This window comes from Lontra canadensis, unplaced genomic scaffold (assembly GCF_010015895.1).
Source record: "Lontra canadensis isolate GAN:19392208 unplaced genomic scaffold, GSC_riverotter_1.0 scaffold192, whole genome shotgun sequence".
NCBI lineage: Eukaryota > Metazoa > Chordata > Mammalia > Carnivora > Mustelidae > Lontra > Lontra canadensis.
The window spans coordinates 342,316-362,737 of record NW_022631186.1 but is presented as its reverse complement, the minus strand read 5'-3'; the positions used below and the strand labels follow the sequence as shown (position 1 = coordinate 362,737).

At 44.0% G+C, this 20,422-nt stretch overlaps 1 protein-coding gene across 1 annotated transcript in view; it reads right to left on the bottom strand.

Moving 5' to 3' along the window:
• SLC16A2 (solute carrier family 16 member 2) overlaps nt 1-3,148 on the bottom strand; it is a 100,931-nt gene extending 97,783 nt beyond the window's left edge. Inside the window, exon 1 of the mRNA XM_032847720.1 lies at nt 2,645-3,148. Coding sequence (XP_032703611.1) covers nt 2,645-3,068 — 424 coding nt within the window. The 5' untranslated portion in view covers nt 3,069-3,148. The remainder of the gene's footprint in view (nt 1-2,644) is intronic.
• Between the last annotated feature and the right edge of the window lie 17,274 nt (nt 3,149-20,422).

Here is a 20,422-nt window from a genome sequence, read left to right as displayed (position 1 = left end):
GCACAAGTTGCTGGGAAATTTTTTTAAGACTTTATTTATTTATTTTTTTGACACACAGAGAGAGAGAACACAAGCAGAGGGAGCAGGGGAGGGAGAAGCAGGCTTCCAGCTAAGCAGAGAGCCTGATGTGGGGACACTGAAGGCAGACACCCAATAACCAAGCCACCCATGTGCCCAGAAATTTTGAGTAAATTGCAGAAAGCATGTGGAGGCAGAGACATTTTTGGAATCTCAGGATCTGAATGGTTGCTTGGGAAAGCTGAGGGGCCCAAGAAAGGTAGTGCTAAGGATGAGATTTTCTAGGAGCTCAGGAATGTGGTGGGGTATTCTTGACCTTTTCAAAATAAAAACTGAGGTGTTCTCAAGAGCATCCAGTATCAAAAATAACTTTCATGAATTCAAGATACACCACAGCAAGGACCCAAGCCAAAGTATTCTGAGACCCTAGGGACATACCAAATTCCTTTCTGTCCCTTCCTGACCTATACTCACCATAATTTAAACCAGTAGACCCAGCCCTTCAATGGACCTAGTCTGTGTCAGAATACACACCAGCCACACCTCTGCACAGCCCACTGTGCCCCCCCTCTTTCCCAGCTGCACTGTGAGGTCTTGGCCGGAAAGTCCCAGCCAGCCCTCCCCCTGAGTCCCCTATGATCACCTACTTTGAAGTTTGTTCCCCAGCAGTAAACCTCTTCCTGGTAAAGTAGTGGTTTTTCCAAGTTTTATTACATATTCTGAAAGGCCCAGCTCTAGGCCTGCTCACACCACATGAATACTGGGGCCTAGCTTCAGCCCATGCCCCACTACCTCCCATGAAGTTTCACCCAGACTTTGCCACTGAATCTGAAGGCCAACAGCCTGCCTTCAACCACAGAGCAATGCTCAGCAGGTGCCATCCTAGGTAACCTAGGCAACAGGCAGAGGCCTTACGCTGGCTGCCTTCACAAAAGTCCCTGAACTGCATCAAAGCAAGGAAAAGGTAGTCCCAGGGGTGAGTATGGCAGTGACCTTACTCCCAGAAGTTATTTCACACAGTCCAGGGACCCTCTACACTTGGGCACCAGTGTGGCCTGGGCAGTCTTTGCTCTGGACAGCCACTGAGGCACATTCTAATTTTCAAGTGGGACCCGCATATTGTGGTGCTAATAGGTCACAAGATGTACCAAGAGGTACCCCAATCCTCTTCTTCAAAGGCAGTGAAACTGCAAACTTTAAAAAGGGTGGGGTCCTTGGTTCAGAGCAAGGTAGGAGTGGCTGTTCAAGGGCCCAGGGGAATCCACAGGTGGACACCCTAGATTCAAGGTTTCTATGTTCAATAAATAATCCCAAGGTCCCCCCAGGGGGGCAGCAGAAGTAGGTGTTGGGGTGGTGAGATGAGGGAAACCTTCAGCCCCAGGGCAATACTATGAAAAGCCACAGGGTCCCAGCTGACAGTGATTCTGTCCTAAAGAGCCACAGAAGGAGAGAGCTTACAGGTAGAGGGCATCCCAAGTCCCTCGCTCCCTCCCTAGACTCGTCATCAGAACTGCTGAGGGGCATCGCCATTTGGCTTTCTGAGAAAACAGGATAGCTCCTCCGACTTCAGGGCCTTGGGCAGATTCTGTGCTTAGAGAATGTACGGTTGCAGTCTTAGGGCCACAGGCCTAGAGAGCAAAGGTTATGCACCGCACAGCCCTGCTTGTCTTAGGGAAGAAGACCAAGTCAGCCCCACGGGGAAAGTGGGAGAGATCAAGGCCGGCATTCTGGCAGAAGGCATCCCGAAGATAGTGGAGAGACTCTGGTGCCCAGGGAGGGCAAGGCTCAGGTTGGGGGCAGCTTGGAGTAAGTCTCAGGGCCCAGCTGGCCAGCTGCCTTACACTCCTCTGGCAGGAGACCTCGGAGACTCCCCTCCCTGCTTGCTTTGGGGTTCAGCTCAGAGGGCACAGAGATCTGCTCACTCCCTCAGAGTGGTCTAGAGGACTACCTGGCCTGGCTGGGCCATAACCACCGCAAGCAAAGCCACGCGCGCACACCTCACTCTCTCTCCCTCCCTCCCCCTCTCTTTCTCCAGCAGACACACACGCCTGCCTTGTATTTGACTCTTTGCTCAGTCACCAGGATTCCTAAAGTGTTTTTGACAGAAAACACCTCCGTTCCCTGTTGTACGGGAACAGGGGCTGCTGCGGAGATCCGCAGTACGGAATTTCTCTCAAAGCCCTCCCAGCCTCCCAACTCTTCTCCTCTCTCCATGACTTCGCGCCGCCTCCAAAACAAACAAAAACAAACAAACAACAGCAACAAAAACAAAACAAAACAAAACAAAAAATGCAAATATTTTCCCGCACTACACATGGTCAGCATACGGAAGAAAAAAAGAAAGTGCGTCTGGATTTGAACCAGGCCAAAAAGTTCATCCCTTGCCTGTGATCAGTGAATACCCGGGTCCCACCCAAGGGACGTCTTGCGCCTAGTCTCCGAAGGTAAGGGTGCCCAGAGCCCCGCAACCTCCGCCTTAGCAGCGCCTTGGGCCCTGAGACAAGGGGGGAGGAGTCGAAGCAGAAAGCTGGAGGGCTACTCGGACCCAGAGGTCAGGAGTTGGCGGCGGTGGGAGCGGAGGACACCCTTGCCCAGAATGCCAGGAGGGGCGCGCGGGGCCACTCACCTGCTTGGAACTCCACTTGGCGATTTTTCTCTCTTTCCTCCTGCAGCAGCATGGAGTAGAGGATCCCAAAAGAGTTCTGGATGCCAAAGATGGAGCCGTTGCACCAGGTGGCAGCGAAGACCACCATCCAGCCAAAGCCACCTTCGGGGGGCTGAAAGCCGCGCTGAGTGCCGCGGGTCTCCACGGTGGGCGTGGACTTGGATTCATGCACTGGCTCTGGCTCAAATTCCAACTCCGGCAGGGGTGCAGGGTCCGGTAGGGGCTGTGGCTCTGGCTGTGGCTCCGGCTGTGGCTCGGGTGGAGGCACTGGCACCGGCTCAGGCTCGGGCTCTGGCTCGGGGCTACCCACCCACTCCTGCTGTTCCTGGTCTGCCTCCCGCCAGGGCCCCTTGGCTTCCTTGCTCGCTGGGCTTTGCAGCGCCATCTCGGCAGGGGTACTGTGGCTGCTCCGGCGGGAGGAGCCGCTGTGTGGCTGGTACTTTTTTCGGCGGCGGCGGCGGCGGCGGCGGCGGCGGCGGCGGCGGCGGCGGCTGCGGCTGCTGCTGCGGCTGCTGCTGCGGCTGCTGCTGCTGCTGCTCCGAGCCCTGCTGCTGCCGCTGCCTCCTCCTCCCGGCTCCGCGCCCCAGCTGGCCCGCCTGTCCCGCGACAGACGGTCCCTCGAGTCCTCTCCTCCTCCTCCCACGTCCAACCCCCCTTCTGCTCTCCCCATGTCATCTCTCTCCTCCCCCTCCTCTTCTCCCCCCCTTCCTCCCTCAACAGGCAGCCGCTACAGCCTTGCTCTTCTCCCTAGCCCTTCCTGCTCCCCACACTTGCCTACCTACTCTAGCCACTGCTCCGTACCTCAACTTCCTTTCCAAACTACTGAATCCTGTCCTCCTTGTCCAGATACCCAGTAGAAGGAGAGTTTAAATGGTTTTTCCACTATCTATCCTGTTCCCCCTGCCTTCTCCAAAACGCATTGGTCAACCCAGAATTTCCAGGCAAGACCCAACTGTCCGTTTCTACCACTCCCTTCTTCCTCACAAGCAGCCTGGAACTGAGGTGGCCCCGAGGACCCCAGGACAAGAGCTGGACTGTGAAAGACCCCACTCTGCCCTGAGAAATTTCTTTGTCCCACACTTGGGCTTGGGGAGAGGGACCTGGAGGGGAAACCCCCAGACCTCAGACAGAAGGTGGGCAAAATCTTTTCGAGCAGAGTACTCAGCCTTCCAGAGTCTTGCTCAACCACCCCCCCCCCCCCCCCCCCCCCACCCCCCGTCTCTCCCCCTTCACCCCCGCCCTTGCCAGCAAATCCCTGGCGGGGGCGCGAAGGGGAGGAGACAGCCCGGCAGCGAGGCCCGCCCCTCCGGGCAGTCAATCAGGGTTTTGTTTGCGCCAACCTGGAGCCCAGAGGAGCGGTGGAGGGCCGGGGCTGGGCCGGGGGCTGGGCCAGGAAGGGAGGGAGGCGCAGTGACACCGGAGGGGGCCGGGCCCAGGCGGGGCGGGAGTCTAAGATCAGCTTAGGCTCCTCCCAGCTCTCTATCCCTTAGTGGGGAACTAGAAGTGGAGGCCAGGTCAAGCCGCCAGTTGGGCAACGGCCGATCTTCCGGCCCTGCGGACTCCACGGAGCCGCTTGCAGAGGGTGTACTTCTAACACCCACCGACCCCTTCCGCCCACCTCGGGCTTAGAGACGTGAGAGTCTTGCTGAATGTCCCAGACTAAGGCCCCAGCCCCGGGAGGGAAAGGGAGATTTGCTCCCCGGGGAGTGCACCGTCCCCAGGAGGCGGGATGGGCGATCTGCCCTGTGCGCGGCCTGGCTCCCTGCCAGGCTGCGCTGCTGCGACCAGCTTCAACCCTGGGGACCCGCCCCCACGATCCCGGGAAGTTCTGCCTCCCCTGAGGGCCCATGCGTCTAATGCACTGATCATGAGGCCGCGGTGTGGTTACTAAGCTACTCCGTTCTCCACCAGCAGGAGGGAGAGCTCCAAGCTTTTTCTATCAGGCATCTCATTAACCTTCTTGCTGGGTGAAAAGACTGTATGGCCGGTGAAAATGCAGCCCAGGGCTCTGCCAGATGCTCAGGAACTCAGATTTATTAAGCACGTAAGAGCGGGCTGAACTTGTCGGAAGAATAGAGGGGTTTCGAGGAGCTTGCCTGCCATGAAAAGAATCTGTCCAAATTCACAAATCGCGGGGGCTCTACCATGCTTAGAGAATAAGAGTGCCTTTACTGCAACATTTTTAGTCAAGGACAAAACCTGAGGCTCAACGAGGTCAAGGCATTTTTTAGCCTAAGGTCATGGGACAAGTTAAGTTCAAGCTGGAATTCAAGGCAGGTCTCCATACATCAAAGGCTCACGATTCCTAAGCTTCACAACGGGAGTCTAGGGCTTGAGAGGGACAAAGTAGGGAAGGTGGGATTTGGCTGAGCAATCACATTAGGCTTCTGGAGGAGGTTGTTGCCTAGATAGGCCTTGAATGTTGATAAGGATTTTAACAGTCTGGGGGTAGGGTGGGCTGTCCCTGCCTAAAAGAGACAAAGCCTCTTTTAAAAAAAGACATAGAAGGCCTCTACTCATGGAAAGAGGTAAGTGAAAGTTCATCAGGCCAAAGAGTTAATATGTATGTTACCTCTTCCAGGAAGCATTTACATTTTAATAAAAATCCATAATACTTTAGCCATGAGTGACAAATCATGCACATAATGGGCATTAGTGCTTGAGATTTGCTTTTTAGTCAGGGGTCTCACCATACACATGACCAACTATTGCCCCAGGGACACTAGCCTCGGTTTTCATTTGCAGGGAACCTGAATAAAACCCTGGGGGGAAAAGGTTATTTCCAATCTCACAAGTAGGAGTAAACCTGGAGTTTTGCAGCTCATCTCAGACCCTACTGTCTAAATTCTGTTTCCTCATTGTTTAAATGGGTTTTTAGATCACTGGATGGGCGGTGAGGGTGGGTAATAACGCTCATTGAGAATCTCCTATGAACCTAGCACTATGTTAGCCCTTTACATACATGCTCTCATATAATCATAACACCATATAAGGTTGGAAACAGACTCTAAGCGGTTAAGTCAGTTGTTTAAGTCTGCAAAGCCAGTAAGAGGTAGCACAGGAATCTCTGCTTATTTGTATGAGCTTCAAAGTATATGCTCCTCCCAGAAGACAAGATCCTGTAACCACCATCCCACTATTCTAGCAACGCATGCAATACCTACCATTTCAACCTTTTTTAATGGTTAGAGTACTGGTATGAGAATACCCGGGTTCTAATCTTGATTCTACCATTGCACGCCTGTGTGGTTCTAAGCATGTCGTTTTCCCTTTCTGAGCTTCAGTTTCTTTATTGCTGAATAGAGCTAATACCTACTTCACAGTTATTAAGTGGTGTGCTGAGAAGTATAGGCTTTATTTTGGATATGCAGGGGAGCCACTGAAGATTTTTGAATAGGAGACTAGTATCAAATCTACATTTTAGAAATAAAACCATGGTGACTGCATAGAAAGATACTGTGGTTTGGAAAGAGGTAAGGAAACCAAACATGTTAAAAAAATGTTGAGAATATAAAATGGGGCACTGACTGTGAGGATGAAGAAAAAAAGATGATTCTGTGAACCACTGTTATGATAGAGTTGACAGATTTGAATACTGAGGGAAAAAGAAGAAGCAAAGATGATGCTGACATTTCTTGCTTGAGTGAAGGAAGAAAGTGCTAACAGAGTTAACAGAGATTGGGAATTAGGAGCCAAATCAGGTCTGACACGCCTGTGACTTCCGTTCTCTTTCTAAGTAATCCTGCCAATTACAGTTCTAAAATATAACTTCAATCGTGATATTTCTCTGCCCTAAAAACTTCCAATGATTCTCCATTTGAATCTTAAGTTTAAATTCCTCAGCCAGGCATAAAAGGTCCTTTATGGTTTGGGACCAGCCTTCTTCACTCAGCAAATATTTACTAAGAGCCTCTGTCTGGCAGGCTCTGTACTAAATATCAAGGACACACACAAAAAACCTGGTGCCTGTTTCTGAGGATCTTTTATTCAACCTGTCTAGCACCATTCTCTGTCACTTTGTTCCCCTCTTTTCTTCCATTCATGCCAGGCTCCAAACATACTGGATTACCCACCATTCCGTGACTTATGGGCATCTGCTGATCTCTCAGCCCTCACCACCCATTCTTCTCACTATTCTCCAGTAGAAATTCCATGCCTTTCCTGAGTCTCCAGAGTCAGTTCAACAAAGCAAACAGGAGGATTAGTGCTGAATTGAGGAGACCAGTCTCTTGCCTTTCTTATGCCATTCAGCTATTCATTTCACAAATAGTTATTGAGCAACTATTGTGTGCTAGTCACTATGTCAGGTGCTAGAAACATGCAATGGTCCGTGTCCTGGTGGAGTTTACATTCTAGTAGGAAATAATTATATTTACCGTTTATTGAACTTGACTTCACTAGACTGGATGAAGACATTTTGAGATTGAGGAAAAGGGAAAGGAAGGATGTAAAGGATGAGACAAAGTTGAGAATGAGGTGGTAGAGGTAGGGCTAGTGTCCTGAGATGAATGATTTTTTTCTACAAATTTCTAAATCAGACTTAGTCAACAAATATCAATAGTGAAAAAAATTTAGAAACCACCTACTATGTATAGATCCATTTAGCTTGGCTCATGATGATGACAAGTGAGGTGTGACCCCTGTAAGCCCTTTAAATTATTTTATTTGCCTAACTGTGGACCTTAGGAAACTTTAGTGGAGGTCTCTGGGTTATATTGCAAGTGAATGTATGTGCTCTCTTTCTGCCCATAACAGAAATAAGCCCACAGTGAAATCATTCTGATTGCTTATACCCTTGATTACTTATACTAGTTGGTGAAGCAGAGCAGTGTTTCCCTGACCTGGTTGCTCATTAGAATCACTTAGAGACTTTTATAACAGTACTGACTCCTAGGTCCCACTCCACACTTGCTGAATCAGAATACCTGGGGGTGGGAGCCAGGAATTCATGGTTTTAACCAGTCTCCCAGTAATATAGATGCACTGCCAGGTTTTGAAACCACTAGACCAAAACAGTAACAACCCAACATCTTGATCTCAAAGACTAGCATAATTTCTGTAAAATTTCCCAAAACTTCTGGGACCAACAGAAGGATATCAATCTTTAACCTTTCCATGAGAGGACATGTGTCATTACTAGCATATCGTTAATGAAATGATATTTTAACACTGAAATAATGAAAATTTAGAAAGGCCATAGTCTTTTACTAAGAAGTCTTTCTCAAAAAAGGTCAGTTGGCAACAATTTTTCTCATGTGTCAACAGACTGATAAAAATGTCAGATTGTCATGGATCTGCAGATTAGTGTTTGGGATTCACTGGACCATATAACCTTTGAAAGCCTTGTGATCCCTGACCTTCTCTATTTTAGGCCAAAGGTACTTCCTTGCTTTGAGCCTCTTCTATTTTCAAATAGAATTTTTCTGGCTAGAGTAGAATTCAGTAGTTCATTCTCATTATCCCTCTGCCCTGTGGTTAACTCATTCTGACTACTTGAGAATGGATGATGTACTGAGAACTTTTTTAAGAATGCGAGTACATAATTTTTCCTCCTTTACTCACTTTCCTTTATTCATCTCTATGAGGATAATTTAACAGTTCTGATGACACAGCACCATCCTTGAATCCAAGAACCAAGTGGGGTTGATTGTGAAAAGGAGGCAGAGTGTTCCAGTAGTGGTAAAAGAAGTCAAAAAGCAGAGAAGACTTAGGTTTTATTGTTCATGATCAGGAAAGAGTACTGATGGGAACCTATATTAGTGGGAAACGAATTTGAATATTGACACATTCTGATGGCCAAAGTGGAGGAGTGGAAAGGAAAAGATATTGGATGTAGTCTGATTTCAGCTTAAGCTAATAGGCTATTAACAATAATAGGTGCATTAAAAAAAAGTCAATTGTCTATATGCATGGATCCTGCTTCCTGAATGCCAGGAAGCAATTCTGCTCAATAACTGGTCTATTATTAGAGCAAGCTTAGAAGGGAAAAGATGACAAAAGCAGCAGAGCTTTATAGAAAAGAATGAGATAGGAAATACTTAACCCTTTGAGGGACAACAGAGAACAGCAAAGCTTGAAGTAGAGAAAGGATGAAATGGATTGGTTTCTTGATTTTATCCAAGGGAAAAATGGAATGGGGTTTTTAAGTGGTTTATTAATTTATTCATTTTTTATTCATTCAAGGGATATTTATTGAGAGCCTACTATATGCTAAAAATTGTGTTAAACTCTGGTTGAAGATGTCCTATCCTGAGAAGTGGAACCCTGGTAGGGCTGGAACATAGATGTGTCTATAGTTACAATGCAGTGTAAAGAATGGGCCTTGCCTGGGGGCACCTGGGTGGCTCAGTCAGCTAATCATCTGCCTTTGGCTCAGGTCATGATCCCAGACTCCTGGGATCGAGTCCCACCCTGGGCTTCCCACTCGGTGGGGAGTCTGCTTCTCCCCCTGCCTCTGCTGCTGCTGCTGGGGTGTGTGTGTGTGTGTGTGTGTGTGTGTGTGTGTGAAATAAATTTAAAAATGAAAAGAAGAAGAAGAATTCTTCAAGAAAGAAAGAATGGGCCTTGCCTATGTTGCATCTCAGTTTCCTTTCATAGGCTATGACTTCCCCGAACATAGGGTCAGCATTATTTATTTTTGTATCCTTAGTTAAATGTAACACCGTGTCTGATACAAAGAAGGTACAATCAATCCATTTAGTTACTTCATCTAACAAATCCCATACACAATAGGGATGAGGCTCATCTTTCTGGTTTGTTGTGAGGATTAGAAATAAAATATGGAAAGCACCTAGCATAGTACCTGGTATGTGGTGGGCACTTTATAAAAGTTAGCATGTAGTACATGGTCAATTAATGTTAACAGGAAGATGTTTTGAAGATTCCCTTCACTGAGAAAAGAAAACAATGTAATATGCTTTTTGGCATTGGTCTTGTTCTAAAATCTGAAGAAAAAAAAATGTCAGAGCTGGAAAAGATCTTCTACAAACTCCAAACTCCTCATTTAACACATGGGAAAACTGAAACCTAAAGAAGAAAAAAGACTTTTTTTAAAAAAGATTTTATTTATTTATTTGACAGACAGAAATCACAGGTAGGCAGAGAGGCAGGCAGAGAGAGAGAGGAGGAAGCAGGCTCCCCACTGAGGAGAGAGCCTGATGTGGGGCTCGATCCCAGGACCCTGGGATCATGACCTGAGCTGAAGGCAGAGGCTTTAACCCACTGAGCTACCCAGGCACCTTGAAAAAAGACTTTTTAAGGTGCCATCTAAATGATCTAAGCTTTTCCTCCTAGTTACTCCAAATCCTGATGGAAGGCAATATTATACATATATACACATAAGGTAGGGGTATCACTATACAATTGACACAGAATAAGATTAAATCATTTATCCAAAGGGGCAAGTGCACCCTAATGTTTATAGCAGCAATGTCCACAACAGCAAAACTATGGAAAGAACCTAGATGTCCATCAACATATGAATGGATAAAGAAGATGTGAGATACATACATACATATATATATATATATATATATATATATGTATATGAATACTATGCAGCCATCAAAAGAAATGAAATCTTGCCATTTGCAACAATGTGAATGGAACTAGAGGGTATTATGTTAAGCAAAATAAGTCAATCAGAGAAAGACAATTATCATACAATCTCTCTGATATGAGGAATTTGGGAGGCAGGGTGGGGGCTTGTGGGGGGTAGGGAAGAAAAAATGAAACAAGATAGGATCAGGAGGGAGACAAACCATAAGAGAATCTTAATCTCACAAAACAAACTGAGGGTTGCTAGGGAGTGGGGTTAGGGATAAGCTGGTTGGGTTATGGACATTGGGGAAGGTATGTGCTATGGTGAGTGCTGTGAAATGTGTAAGCCTGATGATTCACAGACCTGTACCCCTGGGGCAAATAATACATTATATATTAAAAATAATAATTTTTAAAAAAGATTAAATCATTTGCCCAAGGACCTATGATTCACACTGTGGCTGTCTGGGTCCAGAGTCTATGATTTTAACCACTACACTTTTTCATCACAGAACTTAGAAAATTGTATCAAAATTACCCATTTAACATGTCTCTCCATTATAACCTAAGCTCTCTGAGGGAAGAATGCGTCTGACTTCCACTGTGGATAGATATTAGTTCACTTAACAAGTATTTACTGAGCAGCTATTCTACACTAGGATATGCTAGGCTTAAAAAGCAGGCCATATCTTTAAAGCCAGATTATCTAGCTTTGTAGTACTGCTGATGTTCATTTCCCTTTTGCTATATCCTTCCATTTATTATTGTCTTGTTGAACATTTCAGCTTAGTCACACCAGTTCTATGGAACAAACATTTCTGTACCCATGCTTGAGCCAGGTTGTTAAAGGAGAATAATTAGTGAGAAACTTCAGGGAGAGAGCGTAATATTAGAGACATGATGAGAGCTTGGATTTCCTTACAACATGGAGAGACTACTTTAAGTAAAGGATTTTCAGGAATTACAGGTGGTAGGTTTTTTGTTTTTTTGTTTGTTTGTTTGTTTTGTTTTTTTCAATTTGGGAAGTGCTCTGGTCTTAGGATATCTTTTGCCTGCCTCCTCCCATTTGGCCTTCTAAGAACTCACAGTCTAGCTGGAGAGATAAGTTGTATTTATCTAGTAAAATAATTCTCCCAAACACCAAGTCAGTGGTAGAAACACTAACAGCTGAAGAGACCATAGAACAGCAAGGTGAGGGAGACTTGGGGAGGTGGGGGAGGGTGGGGTTCAGTGTAGCAGAAGGAAGGTAGGAGTAGACATCATATGTCTGCATTCTCAAATATTACCTGGTCCACCACTTTGGGAGTGATTTCTCAGACTCCAAGATAGTCAATGACCTAAGGCCTTTAGGAACCCTAAGGGCCTTGCACAGAAAGTTTCTAGAGAGTAAGAGACAAAAAATGAAACGATGGTGGGCCTTAGGGCCAGAACAAGGTATAAGCAACTGAGTTAGAGAGTGACTGGTATGGTCTGGCCCAGGGGCCAAGTTTCAAGTCCAACTTGCTGACCCTGCAGATAAATAAAGCCAGTTAAAAGGCAGGAAAAATTATTCAAATGGAGCAGGTACAAGGGTGCAAGGGGCAGGGGGCAAGAGAGTTGGGTGGAGAGTAAGAACAAAGAAGAGACACTCTATTTTTCTCCTTCAGTACATATTTACAGAGTTCCTTCTGTGCCTGACTAAACTGTTTTTCTAGGGCCTTTTTTTTTGGATAAGGGAAGGGACAAGGAGGAAGAGTGTATTTTGTTAAATCTTTCTGAGACCTAGAGAAGTTAGTCTACTTGAAATGCTGTGAGTGGGACCAGAATTTTTGTCTCTTAGCTCCTAACCACAGGACATTTCTCCATGCCACACTACCTTTTATTATGTCATTCAACTGCTTAAAAATCTGAGACTGTTCCTTACTGCTTAAAGAATAAAATCCAAACTCCTGAGCTGCCACATTGCGTCCATCATTATGTGGGTCCTATTCAACTCTCCATTGGTTCCTGGGCCACTTCCCACAATAAGATTTAAAGCCAAACATAAGCCAAACAAAAGAGCATAGAGCTCTTTCCTACCTCACTGACCACAAATGCCCATGTCTCTGATTTTGCAAATTTCCCTCCCCAAATTGAAATAATTTTACCATTAACACCTACATACCCACCACTGGCTTCTACCATTAACATTTTTAATGTTAATTTGTTTTAATACATATTTGTCCATCTGACTCTCCATTGACCTGTATCAATCCATCTTATTTTTAATGCATTTTGAAATAAATTGCAGACATTATTAGACATTTCTTCCAATATGGAAATATCTATAAATATATACAGAAACACATATATTACTATCTAGAGTTCAATATTTTTTTCTTTTTTTTTTAAAGATTTTATTTATTTATTTGACAGACAGAGATCGCAAGTAGGCAGAGAGGCAGGAAGAGAGAGAGAGAGGAGGAAGCAGGCTCCCCGCTGAGCAGAGAGCCCAATGCGGGACTCCATCCCAGGACCCTGAGATCATGACCTGAGCCGAAGGCAGAGGCTTTAACCTACTGAGTCACCCAGGCGCCCCTAGAGTTCAATATTTTTGCATTTTTTTTCTTTTGAGGTAAAATTTACGTTCAGTGGAATACATAAATCTTAAGGGAACATTTGCTGTGTTTTGACAAATGCATATGCCTCTATAACCCAAACCTTTATCAAAATATAGAGCATTACCATCACTCCAGAAATTTCCCTCATGTTCCTTCTCTTTCAAACCCCCACCTCATTTTTAAGAGAACCACCACAGATTAGTTGTGTCTTTTCTAGAGATTCATATAAATGGAATGATATTGTATGTAAGCTTTTGAATATGGTGTCTTTCAGTGCATAATGCTTTTGAGATTTAGCCATGCTGTGCTAGGAAGTATTCCATTGTATTTGTATTGTATTCACCAGTTGATGGGCAGCTGGGTTGTTTCTAGTTATGAATACTTGTATACAAGTCTTCTCATGGACATATTTTCATTTTGGGAGGGGTAGATACCTAGAAGTGGAACTGTTAGGTGCTACAAACATTGGGATGCAGGTTCCCCCTTTGGATTGATACATTTGTGTCTTTGATATAAATACCTAGTAGTGTAATTGCTGGACCTTAGAGTAGGTATATTTTTAACTTTTTGAGGAACCTCCATACTGTTCTCCAGAATGGCCACACCAGTTTTTATTCCGACCAATAGTGTAAGAGGGTTCTCCTTTTCCCACATTCTCGCCAACCCCTGCTGTTCCCTGTCTTGTTAATGTCAGCCATTCTGACAGGTATAATGTGATATCTCATTGTAGTTTTGATTTGAATTTCCCTGATGGTAAGTGATGATGAACATCTTTCCATGTGTTTGTTGGCCATCTGGATGTCTTCTTTGGAAAAATGTCTATTCATGTCTTCTGCCCATTTCTAAATTAGATTATTGATTTTTAGGGTGTTGAGTATTAAAAGTTCTTTATATATTTTGGACACTAATAGAATGCCAGTTTAATGGAGGGATGTATTTCTATCTCCAATATCTAGAAGAGTACCTAACATATAGTAGATGCTTAAAAATTTGTTGTCATGTGAATAATAAGGAAGTCAACAAAATGACCTGAGCCTCCACCCTCTAGCCCCTACTGCCCTGCTGTATTAGTGGCTGCTTCCTTCTGTTACGTTCTTTCAAAATACCAGTCCAAAAGAAGGGTGACTCACACAATTCTTCACATTGTACATTGTGATTGGCTCATCACAAAGCAACTTCATGTCCAATATCTTCTTTGATCTATCCAGCAATTTTCTGAGGTGGACAGGCCAAGGATTATCATGTTCATTTTGGAAAGGGGAATTGAGACTCAGAAAAGTGAAATTTTTTTTATTCCAAGTTACTCCACTAGTGAATGAAAAAGCAAAGATTTGAACCCAGGTTTTCTTATATCCATCTAGAAATTTTCCCACTGTAAATGGATTTATCAGGCTGATGAAGGTGGGGGTACTTGCAGGTCCTGGGAATATGAATGGAGTAAGAAAGAACCAGAGAGAAAACTACAAACAGAGAGAAGGGTTCCGAAGGGTGAGGGTAGGGAAAGATAGTTAAAAATGAGTCTGGTGCTGTCTGCCGCTCTTCCTACTCATTGCCTCAGGAGGCCCAGTTTTAGCAGGAGGGCCAAACCTGGTACCTACATCAGTGGAGATTTCTCAGAGTGAACACTTCCCTGACTGAGAAGAACCCAATCCATGGATTACTTGTGAAGGAAACAATATTTCAGATCTTCTTCCTATTAGAAGATTTAGTTTCAGGGGTTTGGAAATTTGGGGAAGCAGAGATGGTGATAAAAGTACCCCTCAGAGTCCAGCAGCTAATTAACAACAAAATCTCTATGCTCAGATTTTTGGGGAGGAAACACATGTGTGAAGGAGGTGGGAGTGGGCCCCAGCTTCCCATCCAGCTATGGAAAGCCAGATGGAGCTACAAGAATAAGATGATAATAATCTGTTAGAAACCCATTTCAAACATTCCATTTTTGAAGTGCCTCATGAACAAGTTTGGGCAGGAGAGGAGGTTGGTAAGAGCCATAGATCAGAGCTCAATACTCTTGGCGTTGAGTTTCTGGCCACATTCAATTTGTTCTTTCCCATATAGTGGGTGAGTTCTGTGTTTGCACATGAGATGAAGGAGCAGGGGAAAGGAAGAGACACTGATGACAAATGTCAGTGTTAAAAAGAAAGAGAGAAAGGATTCCATGGTCATGGCTTTTGTCTGGCAATGGATTGCCAACCCTAGTCTTTGAAGGGTATTTAACACCTATCAATCCCCATGGTTGAGAAGAGAGAAAACTGAGCCTTTCTACTAGGGCTGCTGAATTTGCACAGGACAAGTCTTGTGTCCACTTTCTTCCCCTTCCCCACTCACATCAAGCCTTCCTCTGTGCTTTTGAAGCACCCCAGCTCTCTAATCAACGGTTTACTGAGCTATTTCACCCACTGGAATGTCAGCTCCCTTTTATGTACTCAGGCACATGGTAAGTGTTCTATAATTTCATGTTGTGCATATGAACAAATGGGACCAGACTTCGGAAGATGGGGCTTCACAAGTACTTGGCCCAGAAAGACATGAGAAATCATTGTACCCTACATTTGCCTTGGGCCTCCTGAGCTACAGTTTCTATACCAATCCTGATTCAGTAATTCAATAGGTTTTTTTTTTCCATCTCCTTCCCTTCTTTTTTTTTTCTTTCTTTCTTTCCTTCTGTTGGAGGGTCTGGATGGTGGACAGGCTTCCTAATGCCCTTGGAATCTGGTACAGTGAAAGTAACAAAGGACGGGGAATAAGTAGACTTGGGTTTAAGTCCCAGCTCTGCCACTGTGTGACCTTGGGTGACTCCCTTACCCTTTCTGGGTCTTTTACTGTCTTCATCTGACAATAGAATGAACCAGGATTAGTACTTTCCCAGCTGTGCTCTTTGGTGCCAGATAGTGTCATTTCCTAAAGTGTAATATAAGGAAATGAAACAATTTTAGATGTTACTAGAAACAAATCTTAAATTTTGATACCTGTGTATTTATTTTAATATGAATTAGAAAAATATGCCTAGAGAATTAAAATCTATATTACATAGAATGAGACTGAATTTATTTAAGAAAAAAAGTGAGTCAATCTAAAGAAACAAATATTATCACACTGGCTGGTAGATATGGTAAAAATAATATAGGTGCTCTGGGTAGAACTGAAAGTTGGATAACACTACCTTAGAATTCTAAGGCATGACTTCAGGCCAGGGTTGAACCCAAGGCCCCTCACTGGCAACCATCATCACTACCCTTTAACCAAGAGAGCTGACCCTTCAATTTAAAGAAATAAGAAACAAGGAAACAAAAATAAAACCTAAGCCCTAGCCCAGGTAATCCCCAAGGGTCCCCCAGTGCTGACATTCAAAGACTAAATCACAACAGCCAGATATGAGTGTTCTCCTGGCCTGTGGGGTAATTTGATGGCTATGTCTAAGTCAGGTGATTTGAAAAGCTGCCTGCTTCCCTGCAGTGTACTTCAGGCTCCAGGGAGAAGTTATGGGAAAACACGTGGAAGCTGCCATTCAAAATTAGCGTTGGGAGGGAAGGGGTTTGGGGAGTGGTAATAGTCTCTAAAATCCAGCTGCCCCCTACTGGCCATAGACATCAATGTGTATGGTCAGAAAGTTGCTTTTGACCTGGACTAACATTCATTCAGAGCAGCCAGTTCCAGAGCACTATGGTTTTTAAGAAACCTCAGAGAGGGGAGTGGGTTGAGATGGAGATGAACCTGAGAAGTCTTCACAGCTCTTTTATCCCTAATCAGGCTAGACACTTTCTGCAGCCCAAGAACAGAATGATAGAAAAGGGCTCAGAAAATTCTAGGCCTACCCCAAATTTCAGATGCGTTTCCTCGACTCCCAAGTTCCTCTCAAGAAGTAACTATTAGTGTTTGACCAGACTCATCTTCCCATCCTTACATATAGTCTCAGAATCAGCTTCTCAATAACAGAAACTCTTACTACTTCAGCAGCATCAAGAGGGGTCTAGGAAGGATTCAACACCTCATTCCATAATTCTCATCTGTCCTTACATATCCATGATGTTGACAACTGGTGTTTTCTCAAGTCTATGCAATGTTCTTTGTAAATATCTAATCCTTTCCTACAACCAGTCCCCTCTCCCACCATTAAAAAAATGCCTATTTGGAAATTCTGGTGCCATATCAGCCTTGGGATGCACATACCACTAATAACTGTTTATATTGGCAAGGATCGTGTTTGAAAAGTTAAGGTATATGAGTCACTGAAAATGATGGATTAGAGAGACTCCAAGTATACAATCCTCCCAAAAAGCAACTAATGAGCTAGAAAAAAACTATCTGAATTAGCTTTGGAAAAACTCTGGAATCCAATCAAAAACTTACAACAAAAGGGAACTTACAACACCAAGATTTGGTGAAGAAGAAGGTGCTGTTTTGTGGTAAGGGACTGCTGTGGTGTTTTAAATCATTCACTCACCATCCTCCACACTTCAAATCAACAACCATTGTGAGGAGAGTAACTGGCACAACTGGTGCAAGTTGCTAGTGCCAGAGGAGCAATGTGGGTTTGACTCTTTTTTTTTTTTAAGATTTTATTTGACAGAGAGAGATCACAAGTGGGCAGAGAGGCAGAGAGAGATAGAGGAGGAAGCAGGCTCCCTGCGGAGTAGAGAGCCCAATGTGGGACTCGATCCCAGGACCCTGAGATCATGACCCGAGCTGAAGGCAGAGGCTTAACCCACTGAGCCATCCAGGTGCCCCAATATGGGTTTGACTCTTAAAGAATTGTGTTATGGGTCTCAACATGACTAGAGGCTCCTTCAAGAAATGGCATAAAGGTTTCTCTTTGCTATTTTGACTCAGAGATCACAGGGGCAGGTGGCTTCCAGGGAGGCCATTGCCACAAACATTTAAAGACATAGGTATTGGCCACAGCAGCTTGGGGCAAGGAACAACACTTGATACCAGCAATAGATAGATGTAGAAACTTGGAAAGGAAGAGGCTGGCCAGGTGATATATGTGGGAATAAGAAATTTAAAAAGCTTTCATGTATACTAGGGAATCAAGAAATCTATGTGCATAACCAGGACAAGATACATGCTTGAAAAGGCTTGAGGAGACCTAAGCTTTCACTTCTAGCTGATCTTCATGTTTGACACATGTAGGAAGCAAAAGCTAAGGCAGAGTTATAAATGACCTAGCTAAGCATTGAAAAAAATGCCCCAACACAGAACCAATAGGCAGAGATCAGAAGAGTATTTTTTTGCCTGCCTTTCTTTCTTTCTTTCTTTCTTTCTTCCTTTCTTCCTTTCTTCCTTTCTTTCTTTCTTTCTTTCTGCAGTTCTTGGCTCCAAGGATGTAAAGTAACTCTGTCAAAACACCAGCTGACCATTAAGCTAACAGAACACAGACTTCAATGGCCACACACAACAAAGAATACAGATTTCATAAAAATAGTCTAGAAAAGTCACTAAAGGGGCACCTGGGGGGCTCAGTGGGTTAAGCCTCTGCTTTCAGCTCAGGTCATGATCTCAGGATCCTGGGATCGAGCCCCACATCAGGCTCTCTGCTCAGCGGGGAGCCTGCTTACCCCTCTCTCTGCCTGCCTCTCTGCCTACTTGTGACCTCTCTCTCTCTCTGTGTGTCAAATAAATTAAAAAAAAAAAAAGAAAAGTCACTAAATAAGCAAACAACAATCCCTAATAGGTAGCGGGGCAGCGGGGTGGAGGGGAAGCTCTGGCTTCAGGGTTGTCACATTAGAACACTCAAAATGTCCAGTTTTCAATAAAAAAAATTATGAGGCATGCAAAGAAACAAGAAAATATGGTCCCTTCACGGGAAGAAAAATAGAAATTATCTATAAAGAAACCCAGTTATTTGACTTATTAGACAAAGACTTTAAATCTATGGTGTTATTATGCTCCAGAAGATATGGAAAATCATTAACAAAAAACTAAAGGAAGACAGGAGAATGATGTTTAGGCAAATAGGGAATATCAATAAAGAGAGAGGGAAATTAAATAAAGAAACCAAATAGAAATTCTAGAACTGAAAAATACTATCATTGAAATTAAAAATTTACTAGGGAGGTTTAATAACAAATTTAAGCAGACAGAAGAAGGGATCAGTGAACTTGATGATAGGTGAATTGAAATTATCTAGTCTGGGGTGTGGAAAGAAAAAATGAAGAAAAATGAATAAAAGATAAGAAACATGTAGTGTAACATCAAGAGTACTAATAGGCACATAATGGAATTCCCATAAGGAAAGGAGAGAGATGGGAGGCAGAAAGAGTATTTTAAAAATAACAACCATAAACTTCCCAAATCTGAGGAAAGATATGAGCCTGTACATCCAACAAGCTCAGCCAACTCCAAGTAGGATAAACTTAAAGAAATCCACACTGAGACATATTATATTTAAAGTGTCCAAAGATAGAAGAAAAAAATCAGCAAGAGAGAAGTGACTGAACATGTACAAGGGATCCTCAATAAGATTAACAACCAATTTCTCACCAGAAACCTATGGAGGCCAGAAGACAGTGAGATGACATATTTAAAGTGCCAGAAAATAAATCAAGCAAGAATTCTGTATCCAGCAAAACTAACCTTCAAAAATGAAGGAAAGGGGTGCCTGTATAGCTCCGTCAGCTAAGTGTTCAACTCTTGATATCAGTTCAGGTCATGATTTCAGGGTCATGAGATTGAGCTCCATGTCAGGTTCCATGTTGGGTGTGGAGTCTGCCTAAGATTCCCTCTTTCCTTATGACCCTCCCCCCCTGCTCTCACTCTATCTTGCTCTCTCTCCAAAAACAACAACAAAAAAAAAATGAAGGAAAGACTTCCACTTTCTAGTACAGCATGTAAGAACTTGGGAATGATCACCCATCCTAACAACAAGTAAAAAAACTGAACAAATTAAAATCAACAATTCTTTGTAGATCTATCAGAGAATTGAGGGCACAGGGCAAACTGAGACCCCCCAATACTGGAGACGCAAACATGCAGATAAAGAATTACATTTGCCAGAACAGAAACAAACCAGAAACATTCATGGAAACCAGTGGCAGCATAGGAAAACCTAAACTGAAATTGAAAAATTGCCAAAGGCTTGGTGTGGACAAGTTTGAGAGTTAAAAACTCCAAGGGGTCCAGTAATAGAGGTGCCACAAAACTCTTATGATTTTTACTTCCAAGAGCCTTACCAGGTTCTCACAATGAAGACTGGAGAAAAATCTCCTTGTGTTTCTAGCAGAGAAATGGAAAAGGGATCCATTTTGAAATATGGCCAGAGTATTCTGTTCCTTACAATGAGGGCTGTGCTCCAAACTATTTTTGCTGCAGTACACCCTACTGAGATTTTATCAAAGCTTATCCAACTTGAAGGAAGGGAATTATCCAACTCCAGCACACTGATCTTCCTGACCCACATAAGGGAAAGAAAAAAACTGAGAAGCACTTGTGAAGGTCACAACCCAGAAACACAGGCTTACTGAAAGACTGAAACCTAATCACAGGTCCACAGAATGTTTCCCATCTCCCCTTCCCTTACTACTACATTAATAAAAGCCAATTTACCCCAGTTCTTTTTATCCAGTACATCATGTCTGGTTTAAAAAAAAATTGCAAGGTATTCTGAACGGCAAAATAAAAA